Here is a 12,785-nt window from a genome sequence, read left to right on the forward strand (position 1 = left end):
CCACCTCCGCCACGTTGATTAGATTAATGAGAACAGACATCGAGCGACCAGACAAGACCCTTCTTCTTAAGCCTCTTCTCTTCCCTGCCCGGGCGACTGCTTGGTGGAAACGTCTTGTCTTTCCTACCGAGGGATATGTTTTACGGCGCGAGGATGATCTAACGCATACTTATTCTCGATATTCTCAATAGGCGATGCCTAGGACGTCATGTCGGGAGTAACGGCCGAGACATGTTGAACAAATTTACCGTAAATCGGATGACACCCCCCAAAAAGGGTGTTCATCTTCGTATATGCCGATTGTCTTACAGGACAATTAGTAAGCGGCCGGCGTACATGCAGCAAGGAGATACATCGATGTCAACTTCCTCCGTGATCGCTCGTTGATAGTGACCCTTTGCCTTTACGAGCATGAACAAGTCCTCAAACGTCCTTCATTGGCGGCGGTCAGTCTCCTCCTGATCAGCTAGCCAATCCGATCGTTGGAAGACCTTGCAGCCGGTGAGCGAAAGAAGAAATATGGACTCTCAGTCGGTGTCCAGTCAACTGAATCAAACATGCATTGCTTTTCGACGGGAGGCGAAGAATCCGCGAAGCTGGGTAATGCAAGGAACAGGGCCTCAATCGAGAGTTGAAGTGAGACGAAAGGCTGCGCCTCAGAAATCCATGGCTCAAACCACAGATTTATAGCCGTATCGTGGGTTTCTTCTTATGACTTGCTCAATGTATATTCAGTAGACAGCGGGTCGAAGACCTTTAATTTGAATAACACCTCTCTCTGCCCCCCAATACCTTTGTGTGTTACTGACCGCTACTGACGCGGCCCTTTCCGAGATGTCGAAATATGATAGATTGAGTGGATTTGAGACCAGCAGTCGACCTCTTGCAGTCGATACTGCCGTGTTGGTTTGTCTTTAAGTCTTCCCAAAAGCAATGCTGCGTCTCAGGCATTATCTTGGCCGATGCCGGTATCAAGAGGAGCGTCATGATGCGAGAGTACACATGATGGCACATACGACAACAAACTCGGCACTATTCAATGGAGCACAGTCGTTGAAACATGCAATCCATGTGTTCAAAGGTGTTCGTTGGTACAGTGGATGTGGTTCCTGAGACAGCAGACGTAGTCGTCAACATTCACAGCAAGATGGGTTTCTGCCGGTCGACCTCATGGGGTCAGTGGTGCCATGGTATAGTTGTAGCAGAGACATAGGTGGCACCAGAGATCAATACAACAAGTCATCGGTAATGTGAGATGAGAAGCCGAACTTTGTCATTCTGCTCTGGCCTTTGCTCAGCAGAGGCATACTTTCGAAAAACACATAGTTGCGAGTCGACGGATATTCAGGTCTCGATATATAACAAGTAGCTGAAGAAAATTTGTGGCGTTGGTAATTGAAATCTCGGGCATTCAAGAAAAGACCAAAGACCAAAGACCAGAGGCTAGAGATCATAGTCCAAAGTATGATTATATAATTAGAGTAAGTATCTGGCTGAGCTGGGGACATGATACAAAGCCTCGAGGCTGTGATGCGCATGCTGTGACAGTAAAGTCAAAAGCCATCTCGTATGGCAGAGGTATCAGAACGCATTAGATAGGAAATGTATGCCGACTTATCGACGATGTAAGCTTCAAATAGGTGAGCTTTCCTGAAATTGGGTCATTTTTGAGAAACTCAAGAAGCTCAGGTGCCTTAGCTTGTTGGGACCCAGGTTCATCTATCACAGAAAGTTATTTCAGCCCAAGTCAAGTAAATCTTTTGGAGGACAATGTGGCCCACTTCTTTCATCTCATTTTGATGATGAGATATCGTGTACGACACAGTAAAGGAGCCAGAGAATTGCGTGTCGAGGATGAAACGCAAGAAGTAATTAGCCAACTTGGTAGAGAATCGAGTTTTCATGGCGAAACTTCTTTAACGCCGTTGACTCGTGTCTTTGCGAGTGCGTGGCCCGATGAAAATCTATGGACGATGACACTGACAGACCTAAAGAGACATCTCTCCAAGAAGACAGAAATTGGGGGCTTCAAACGAGAACAAGGGTCAGGCCAGAAGAATCGCGTCACAGATGGCAATGTATTCGTTCCTTCAGCTACTTGCAAGGTCATGGATGTAATGAATCATCCTGGATGGAGTTTAGGTAACTGTAGCAGTGTAGGATCCCCAGCCAAGACCGAACGGTTGATATAGCTCTTCTCTTTTGACCAGACGATGCCAAGCAGAGGGAGCACTTTGACCATTCGGTCATAAAATCATCCTATAGAGTCAATGTGAGAGGCTGCTGCCATGTCACAGACAAAGCACTTCAAGCTCAGTTCTGCTCATTCGCGTCGATCCCGCTACATGCAAAACTGACGATGATAGCTAATAGTTGAGACAAGATCTATGGTTTTAAGCCATTCTTGTTCCATCAAGGTAAAGCTATGAGCAAAGGAGGCAGTCGTTGCGTTTGGTAACTTGTCTGGATTAAAAAGCCATGGCTGAGGTCCTTGGCAATGAACTTTAACAGAATAGATATGAGGCGAATAGGGCTGAGGAGTATGAACACCGTACTAGCTGCATCAAAGTTTTTGGGCGCATTAATAGGTAGGCAATCGCCAGATTTGCGGCGCAATAAAGTAGTAGGTTTGAGGTCTGACGGCGGCCACGATTGCGGCGGCAGCGCCGTTGAGTTGGTGGCGCTCATGCGAGCTTGCGGTCTATATTGTCTCTCATTTTCCTGTGTGGATGCAGACCACTTGGGATTCAACAAGGACTTCTCGCTCTCAGAGACCGAGAGGCATGGCATTTAGTATTGTCGACGTAGGTGGCAGAGTTGACTATGCCATGGTCAACTGCGTGACTGGCACGAATGGATATGATGGTGTTGGATAGCTTCATGAGAGAGGCGATTGTGATCAGGGCAAGGGGGGAGAGGTGTGAGCAGTTGAAAACCGCATTGGGTAATTCTCCGATAGACAGGCACGGGAAGGTAGAGTGGATGGTCTTTGATGGGACGAACAATCAGGGCAAAGCAAGGGAGGTTAGCTTGTTGGTGCTAAGGGGATTGAATGAGGTCGAAACACGTACGGGCGGCCTGAGTGTGCTGGAATGGGCGATGGCAGACGGGATGGGGTGGATCGCGGCGAAGCTGACCGAGCGGCTTAGGTCGTCTGGTGGAGTGTAAAAGGCAAAAGCCGTTTCTGCGTTGGGCCAAGTTTGATGAAAGCAAACGCTTCACGGATAGTTCCTGTAACCTGCAAGGTAAGGTTGTTTTCACTCGTTAGTCGTTGGTCATGGTAGGCGATTTTGTGATCCATCCATTGCGTGACCTTCAGCCTGAGGCGCCGTGCTCACTCAACCCGACAGCTGGGTCACTAGCGGAGTTGGCCCGGGAAAGGTGCAACCTCAAGATGAGATGGCAGGCGGCCGCCGCAGCACGGGGCGTCAGGAGGCGTCGGATCCTCGAGGGGTCCAATGGCTCGGGTCGAGTGGCTTGCTTCAGCGTCTGCCCTCCGGAAAGTGACAGTCTAATGTCAGAACCAGCTCTTTCTATCTAAGGCAAGAAGACCCATTTAGTCCGGTCCAACGGTAGCCTCTCTTGGAAAGGTATGGCGAGGAGCGAGAAGCGGGGGGGGGGGGGGGGGGCCGCGGGGAAAGGGTTTTTCACCCCGGGGGGGGGGCTCCCTGGGGGGGGGGGGAAGGGGAGGGGGGAAAAAAGGGGGTAAGAGAAAAAAAGACAGGCGGAAAAAACAAAAAAAAGGGGGGGGGGAGGGGGGGGGGGGGGGGGGGGGGGGGGGGGGGGGGGGGGGGGGCCTCGGGCAATGAGCTATTCACTCCTGGTGCGGGCGTCTCCTTGGATGGTCAGAAAGGAGAGGATGAACAAAACGGTACTAGACTATAGATCAGCAGGCAAAACGCAACAAGTACGGGTAGGCATTGGCTGATGTAGGCGTAGGATTCGCGTTGGGCGGGACCGGACCCTGAGATGATGGCGGGCTGGCAGTTTTGCCATGTATCCGTAAAAGGTGTCGATGAGTGGCCGCCCGCAAATGCCAAATTGGCCTGCGTCAGTGCGGCCTACCGGGTCATGGAAGCCGGAGGTTTGTGCAGTGCATTTCAGGAGGTTAGGTTGGGCCTCCTTTCTGGCTCAATGAGACAATTACGGGCGCTTGTGGTCAGTATGAGTGAATTGGGACTGGAAGGGGGGGAGTAAGTGAAAGAGTGAAAGAGGAAACGCAAACAAACGTGATGGAAGCCAAGGTGAAGAGCCATCGATGATTGAGGAGGGTTTTGCCTGCCCCAGACATGGCGCCCAGATGAATGGTCAAAGAAAGGACCTCCTGTCACAGGTGATGCTGGACGGGGAGTGGGCCGGGGTTTTCCATGCTCGGATTTAGAGTTGAAGCCATGACTCCTGGTTCGTCTGGACTGCCCCACAAGCACGCCCTTCCTTGCCTTGGGCAGTGGGCGCTGAGTGGTGCCTTCCGTGCTTGCCTCCATCCGTTGGGTACGAACTTACCTTGAGATACCTGAGGTACGTCCTCCGGATTGCCTTATGTAAGAAGTCGTGATCTGATACGAACCCTTCCAATGGGATGGGTTGAGGATGTTTGAGGGCAATGGAAGATTCCCGCCTCACGGAGTACCTTACTCAAATGCCTCCTTACCTACCTATGCTGCAGGTGCACGCTTCCATTCCGGGTGCGGCTTGCCTGGGCCACTGAGCCAGTACCTTATTGATCTTCAGGTTGACCTCGACCTTCTTCAAACACTTGCTTGAGGCGCGACCTATTCTGTTTCTTTCCCACCTCCCTGCCCGTGCCTCATCGGTGGAGAAACCGCCTCTTGGGTTGAACCGCCTCCAACATGATGGCACATTTGCATCAATGGCTTGTTGACCGTTGCAGCCTCGACCAAACTCTCGGATCTCGATTCCATCCGCCTGGATAGTGTACCCTGGCAAGTCTGCCTTTCAATCGCCCCCAACTCAACTCTATCAAGCCTCCGACCACCATTCTTGAGCTTGTTCTGCCCTCCACATTGTGACACGCATCGACTGGCCACCACATCCATGCGACACGACACCCTTCACGGAGTACTGATCAGGAACCTCGTTGTTAAAGATTCCCTTCGTCTACCCGAGGAGACAGCATTACCTAGGTACTCCTGTCCACGCCATGGTTCCCGGGAGGGATTAGTCAGCCCTCTGTTCTGAATGAGCATCAACTCATCGTAGCAGTCAGGTCGTCTGTTAACTTACGCCATGCCAAGATCCCACACGTTCGATATGACAAAATCGTTCCCGATCTCGTCCGTCCCGCGTCTGGTCAAGCGTCACGACTTGCTGTAGCTGAAAGAAGTCTGCCGCCCAACCAGTAATCACCTGCCACTACCCGACGGCCCTGATCTGTCGCACTCGCCGATAACTCGCAGCAAATATTGCAGCTGCTATTCCAAGCTACCAGGTGTACCACGTACCAAGTACACACCACCTTGACGCTTAACTATCGTCTTTGCCAGCCCGGTCGAGACCCCCCGGCTTTCCGGTAACGCAGGCTACGTCCTATCACACCTCGCGTCTTGGCCTGGTTTGCATCCTGCTTCCGATACCAACCCACTCGCTTCTGCCATCCGGCCACGGCTTTGCCTTTCCACTGGTCATTATTCAGAGGAATGCCGCGCAGCCAGGTTGTCACGGAGCTAGCCCAGAAGCCATCCCGTTTGACCCCTGGAAAACGCCATCCTTGAGCACGGTCTATCGGGCGTCCTTGGTGGCGTTGATCCTCCACCCGCGAAGCCGAACCGCCTCCCAGGCGCCGCATCTTATTCTGCGTCTGTGGCCTGCGACTTTGCAGCCTACATGCTCCGCTATCCAACACTCAGTCTTTGTTGCGGCCGAAAACAGCTTGAACGGCTCTCTGTCATACCAGGAAACATTTCCAGTTGTCGCCAACCGCCTACATCACCCAGCAGTCAGTCTTCTATGCACATCGACACGCAGGGGGCACAAAACGTCCGATACACAGTGTTCGTATGTGCAAGGTCAAGAGCAAAACAAGAACCATTCAATGGGTGCCCGAAAGGTCGGGAACCCTCTCATGGCATCCCCTGCCTGTGGCAGCTCGGAACCGCCATACGCCCGTATCCCTGATGGGTGGTTGCCTACAGGTCAATGGCACCTCCCGCCAGGGTCTACCCCTTCAACTGGATACGCCCACGCCCGACTTGAATCGTCTAATTCTCGCCCGCTTGGGTGCCCTCGTTTCTATAATGTAGCATCTGTTGTACAGGCGTCTCTCAGCAGCAGTCGTGAACACACAAAGGATCGAGATCATGAAACTGGTTTCGTAGCCGTCACGAAGTTTACCAATCTTCAGAACATGTGGACCACAGCCTTGGTCTACCTAGAGCTCTGCGCCTTGGACGACCAACAGCCAGCGCCTGAAAGATCCATGGCATATCACAACGCCCGTTCTAGATTAGTCGGATGAGCGACGCGAGTCTCAATCTCCCGCTTCATTCCCCGAATACGCCGTCTGTTCGAGGTTGCCGGCTGACAAGTCGATCCGAGAGACTGGTCCGAGCAATCATCACTCGAATTTTCAGATGCTGTCCCGCAGACCTGCACATCATCCCAAACCACTTTGCCTTCTTTCAGAAAAAGAAGAATTCGACAGCTTCGAAGGCTTCGGGCTGCTCAGTTGCTCTTTCGAAAGCGATTGCCACAAGTCTCACATTTTCTTTTCGCCTCTCAACCTCGGAGCGGTGAGAAGTTCGCTAGAAGACACTCCCATGCCGCTCTTGGAGGCTCAGCCAAAGTAAACTCTTGCAGGATAAGGGGTTGGCTTCTTGACCCGGTACACTAGGTATTGCTCCAAGCAAGGAAGCAGACCTCTTGGACGTGGCGCCCATCGCGGAGCGGTTGGTGGCGGATGGATTCCGCAGACTAGGACGCCGCGAAAGTGATAGGGATCATTAGCCTCACGGTCATGACGATCAGCTTGGTCTCAGAGTTGGTGTGGCTCTCTTTTGAGAATCGAAACCCTGCCTCTCGAGCCATGACGGCCAGGAAGTTGTCAGTACTGATTTGCAGCCTTGTCGATCTGCATAGAATCCACCAAATGCATTGTTTCAGGCTCAACGCGTTGGCGCCAGATCATGGCACCAGATGATGGAACTCCGCCTTCCGGAGTTCTTGATGCGACAACAGGTATTGCGGGAATCGCAGGTGCAAGCTGGCCAGACAGCAAGTTTCCCTCGTGACTACCCTTCAGCTTTGCACAGAACAGAATTTTGCGGGCTTGAGTGACCTATCGACGATAATGTGCGGAAGATGAAGCGCGGCTTTGACCTCATTCGTCGTCTCGCCCGTCCATCCCGTTCAGCATGCTGTCCAACTGGCATCCGAGCCTGGGTTACACAAGACGGGGCACCAGACCAAAGTAACAAGATGGTTTGCTGCTGGTAGGTAGAAGGATTCCCAGGATCAGTCTACATCAGCATTACGCTAAAATTGGAAACAACACCGATATATCGACTGCAATATCGGCTTTGAAGGTGCTATCAAACGAAGCTCAACCAGTGCCGGCTTTTGCGGTGATCTTCGCATGTTCGGATACACAACCTAACATGAGAATGCCTAGCAGGCAATTCTTATGGCTCGTCAAAAATTCCCGAATAAAGTCAAGGCCATAGTCCGGCTCGAGACTAAGTACGATTTGGGACTAGGCTTCGAATACGCGACTTGCAATGGTTGATAATCTACTAGCTTGACGAGACGTGGGGAGTTGAGCATGGAGAGGAGGAAAAAGCGTGAAAAGCACGCGGCGCCGTGGCAGCCCCAGTGCGGAACTGACACCCTGCACATGCAACCCCCGTCTCCCTCCCGTCTGGGAGAGCAGTGCGACTGGGAAGCTGGTCCAGGGATGATGCATGAGCCTGCCTTGCACAACCCACTGGCGCCACGCCGCGCGCGTGAAAAGCTAGGGACGAGTGAGAATCCCGATGACAGTGAGATGTTGACGCCTCCCGCTTTGGATCTGCGGTAACATCGACGAGGTTTTATAGCTTCAAATAGGGCATGCGAGATGATGGCATACAGCGCGCTTGGTGATGCTCAAGCACAAGGAAAGACTTGGAAAGTATTAGCAACGGCGTTTTCGAGTATATTGTCTCGGAAGAGCGACTTCTGCTTCAGAGAATCACAACGACCTGAGGAGCAACCCCTGCATACTGGGCAACGGGCTGCAGGCATAATCTGAGCCTCGAGTACTGGCTGATGACTGGTCAACTCGCTTTTAGACCGACCACGGCACAGTTAAGGTATGGACTGTCGGTTGGTGCAGGCCCGAAGCATGCATTCAATGGACCGCTTACGCAACCTCCTTCTTTGTTCTCGAGACGCTTCCTGATGGAGGGCGTGATACATCGTAAGTATGTTCCAAACAAGATCATCACACAGGTCCCCCTCGGAACGGAAGCATATCGATAGAATCCCATTCCCGGCTGGCACGACAAGGTGAGGTCTCGCCCTGGCATGCCCTACACAGCAGTCACAGACACGCAGACGCTGTTCCCCCTTCCGCTGGCATCGTGGCACCGTGGCACATCCTTCAAAATGCTAAGCTGTATGCGTTCCCATGCAGCCGGACCATGCAGTAGTGGCGTACTTAGGTATCGGCTAGTGGATGCACCTGGAAGAGAGGCTAGCGGAGCGAGACACGGCTGGACCCAGTGCAAGGAGATCCCTGGACGCTGCCAATGGAGCGCAGCACTCGCATCTTCGAAAGAGTTGCAGTGAAATGGTTGATGGTTCAGCTGAGGGGTATGGCGGTCTGGGACGCAATGGGCGGTCACCCTCTGGCACGGCTTGGCTTCAGAGAAATCGACGAATTGACCTAACCGAGTCGAAAGGAAGAAGAACAAGAAATTCTAACAGACAAGCGACGACCACGTTTTGGGAGGAAAGCTCAATGCAACCCAGGTCCAAGGGCAGAGAGGGAGATAACAGCTTGGCCCAACACAGCACAGCACAGCACGTCAAACAATATCCAGCAGATGACATCGGTTGGGTCTGGACGGCAGCAGAACAAGCACGAGCAAGTTTGGCGGCAGGTAACAAATGTCGGGGAGGAAATTCGTCGAGGGCAAATAATAAGGAAGTGGTGAGGTTGTAAGGATTGCAACCGAAAGTCTAGACCGACAATCCCACAGCTCAGCCTTCCTCTAGTATCCGAACTCTTTCTTTTTCCGATTTTGGCAAATGAAGCCAGCGTCTGTGCCAATCGGCAGTCGTTGAAGAGGTGTTTACAGATACCTAGTTGCTCAACTGGGTGCGAATGCAGACACCAAGCAGCACAGGAGAGACTACTGCGTAACTTGGGCCCTATATCACACGCGACGGTGCATGGAACACATTGCGCGTCGTGCCATTGCGGTGGAAAGAGTGAAAAAGCTGCAGCTCGCAGCGGGTGAACGGGCTTGACAACCTGTCATGGACACATGTACATGGCCACGAGCCATTGCGCGCCCAGATCAGATGGCACCGGACTGGGGGTTCGTAAGAATTGTCCGAGCTCTCGATCAGGAACGGAACTGTGGGCCATCTTCGACCCTTGGGAACGGCGAACTTGGGTCACTGGGGACTGGGTGAGCAACCCATAAGAAACTAAACAGACCAGAGATCCGACTCTAGGTGTTCCTACGCGCACAACGGATGGGCACTGGGCAGGTAGCATGGGCAAACAAGCCTGGTACCCTGGCGCGAGCGCCCTGGAAGATTCTTAGATGTTTGGTACGCAGCATTCGTACGGATACAGAGCCGGGGGTTCGAGGCAAGGATGCTCTTGCACAATGCACAGGATTGCTGCTAGACCTCGTCCCCGGCACGTTGGCGGGGAATTTGATTAACCACGGCTTCAATGGAGGTACGGATACGGACTCACAGATACGGAGTCTCTGACAGGACCCGTATCACTTCCGCGCCGGTCTGCTCGGTGCTCGTCAATAGCCAAGTGCGTGAACGGATACACTCTCCCCATTCATTGGTAAGTCAGGTCAGTTAGGCTGGTGCTGGGATTGCCTGCATAGAGATGATGTATGGGGGTTTGTCACACGGCACGAACACATTAGACCAGTCGGAATGTCATGCTACTGACAACTCTGTGCACAAGCTTCCTTCTTCACGAAGACTGGCTCCCAGCAGCGATGAGCCTGTCCGAGATACTCGTTGAAGCCCAGCAGTATACAGGTACGACACCCTTCATGCTCTCCTCCCCCCTCACCTCTCTACAGATAGATGAAAGGGAGATTTTCCCCTCACGTCACGCGCCCTGAAAACCTATCATGAACAAGCAAGCCATTGGACTGCGATGTCCAAATTGGAGGGACGCTGGACCACAAGCAAGTAGAGCACATCCGTACACCCATGCACCAGAGTTTGGATGATCATTTCATGTTGGTCCCAGCCGCACGGACGATCTTCAGCGTCACAGACTCCATAACCGCGTCTCAACGGCGTCCTTCCCCGGAGGCCCTTTCGTGGCCATCTGCAAGAAGCACAGATGGCATTTTGAAGACGTGCCTGGGCGTTCGCCATGCCAAGTGCAGCAAGGTTCATCGTCCGTCGTGTCAATTCATACCGTCTCTTCTGGTGGTGGGGGCTCACGGGGGGCTCGCATATGGGACTGTTGCCCATTGACAAGTACACGAGATCGTGGCGGACAGCATCTAGAGTCTCGACTTGCCGCCAAGATGGCCCTCATCGGGTAGCACGCTACTACGCTCGGAATGCACACACACACACACACACAGACAAAGAAAAGCTCATTCACTCAGTCGGGAACCAGTAAGCATTGCATGAATTTCTGGGGGTGGGAGGGGGGGAAAGCAGTGGGATACTAACGGGAGAGCAACGCCGCAGTACAGATAGGCATCTGTTGGAGGCAAGCATCAACCACTGATCTCAAGTGGTAGGTATTCTGGTGGAGGGAATAAAAGGGTTGAGCTGATGCAGGACCAGGGTTTGAGCTAGCCCTGAGAAAGATGAGAGCGAGCACACAGTTTCGAGTACTCAATCCACACCCCCCTTGCCATGTCCGAGCTCTTTCATACTGCAGTAGAGAGAGAGAGAGAGGAAGACAGACGCACGCTATTCGTACACACCCGAACAGACCCAACACTGGGCTGGGCTGACTATATCCTTGTTCGAAGCAGAAAAGCACATACGTACCGTACTATATGCACTGGCGAACCCGCGCAGACACGACACCACGCTCCTCTTGGATGGTCGCGCGCCCGGAGACAATAGCTCAGGGTGGAGCCCTGCCATAACATGAGCCCAAAGTGCGAATAAGCTGGAGGAGCCGCCGGAACAGCAACAACAGGGTTGTGCTGAGTCCTGACCGTAGCTGACGGGGTTTCCCTCCCAGCTCTCGCCAACCCACAGTTCGGCACGAGGGTACAGCTACCGCTCACTTATTGCTTATGCATAAGCTGCGCAAAGGGGACAGCTCACCTAGAAGAGTGAGGGAAGGGAGGTCTCGGCACCGGGATCAAGGAACCCTCTGGCGAGCGACAAACCATTTGGATGAGAATTGCGAGTCCTAACCAAACGAACGCGACGTCGTCGCGATTCTGCGAACCGTGGATCCGTCCCGCAAGGCCGACGTCAGTGCCAATCTCCAGCAGATCATCCCAAGTCTAGCGGTTCCCGGGGGAGAGGGTAAGAACCAGAAAGGTTCGGCTGAAGCACTTCGTCCTGAAAGGATAGGTCCAAGCATTACGTCGCTTGGACAGGATAGACTAACCTCACTATCCTTAATCTGGCCCGCCGCGGGATGGGGTGTGGGTGAGCAAGGACCAGAAGCAGATGGTAGCAGGCAAGCCAAATCTTCCAAGCAAAGCAGGCAGGGCAACGAAAAGCACATGCGACTCGTTGTTGCTCGACTTGGGAAGAAGCCAATCTCAGGGGACAAGGAACACGGGACCCAAGTGTCTGGTGCTGGTGCAAGGATGGAGATGGGATAGGATGGGATGGAGTGCGGTTTGGGGACTCTCACCTGTGCAGCAACGGAGGAAGAACCAGACAGAGAGACGGGCCAGACAGGGTTCCAGCCTCTAGCCAAGTAGCCTCCCCGTTTCTGTATCTCTCATCCTCTTTCAGTTTCTCGCTCTCACAGTTCTCACTCACTTCAGTCTTCCAGTGTCTCTCTGAGTTCTGTCTCTCCGTCTCGGGGCTCTGTCTCTCAATTCACTGCCTCACCCGCCCTGACTACTTGGTACCTGGAACTGTCTCCAAGGCATACCTACCATACCTACATCATCCGTCGTCTCTCTTTCGCCCACGCCACCAATTGCTTCTTTCATCGTTTCTTTTCCGGCTGGCAGGTTGGCCCCTCCTCTCTGTCCTCCTGTCCTTTCCACCCCCTAAGCTGGTTGAAAAATGGCCGACTGAACGATGACAGACCTGGCTGGAACACCAGACGACTTCTCACCCCCAATCGCCATCCCCAATCCAGCTCGGGCTTCTACGCTTATGACCACACCCACGCCCCTGGATCGAGGATTTCTCTGTTTCTCTGCCCACTCATCTTCCCTCACACCCTCACCCCCTTCTTGTCCTCACACCTCCTCGTCTGTGTGTTTCCCCAAAGCAAGGAGCCTCGCGCGCTCCTGATACCTACTTGATCCACGCCGGCAAGAGAGGCTGCTGTCTTCAGTCTGGCTCATCCATCAATGAAGTAGGTATTGACTTTTAATCTCCAGAGAGGAGAGAGCGAGGGAGCCAGCCAGCGGCTACCT

At 53.1% G+C, this 12,785-nt stretch overlaps 1 protein-coding gene across 1 annotated transcript; it reads left to right on the forward strand.

The window, feature by feature from the left end:
• Positions 1 to 8,671: 8,671 nt before the first annotated feature.
• CABS01_03194 (uncharacterized protein) lies at positions 8,672 to 9,160 on the forward strand (the record flags this gene model as incomplete). The annotated part of the gene is made up of 1 exon (XM_060536571.1): positions 8,672 to 9,160. One exon carries the CDS (start codon positions 8,672 to 8,674, stop codon positions 9,158 to 9,160), a length of 489 nt encoding a protein of 162 aa, XP_060392490.1.
• Between the last annotated feature and the right edge of the window lie 3,625 nt (positions 9,161 to 12,785).

The sequence above is a fragment of the Colletotrichum abscissum genome, assembly GCF_030869225.1.
Source record: "Colletotrichum abscissum strain IMI 504890 chromosome Unknown Scaffold_6.1, whole genome shotgun sequence".
In the NCBI taxonomy this organism is placed as follows: Eukaryota; Fungi; Ascomycota; class Sordariomycetes; order Glomerellales; family Glomerellaceae; genus Colletotrichum; species Colletotrichum abscissum.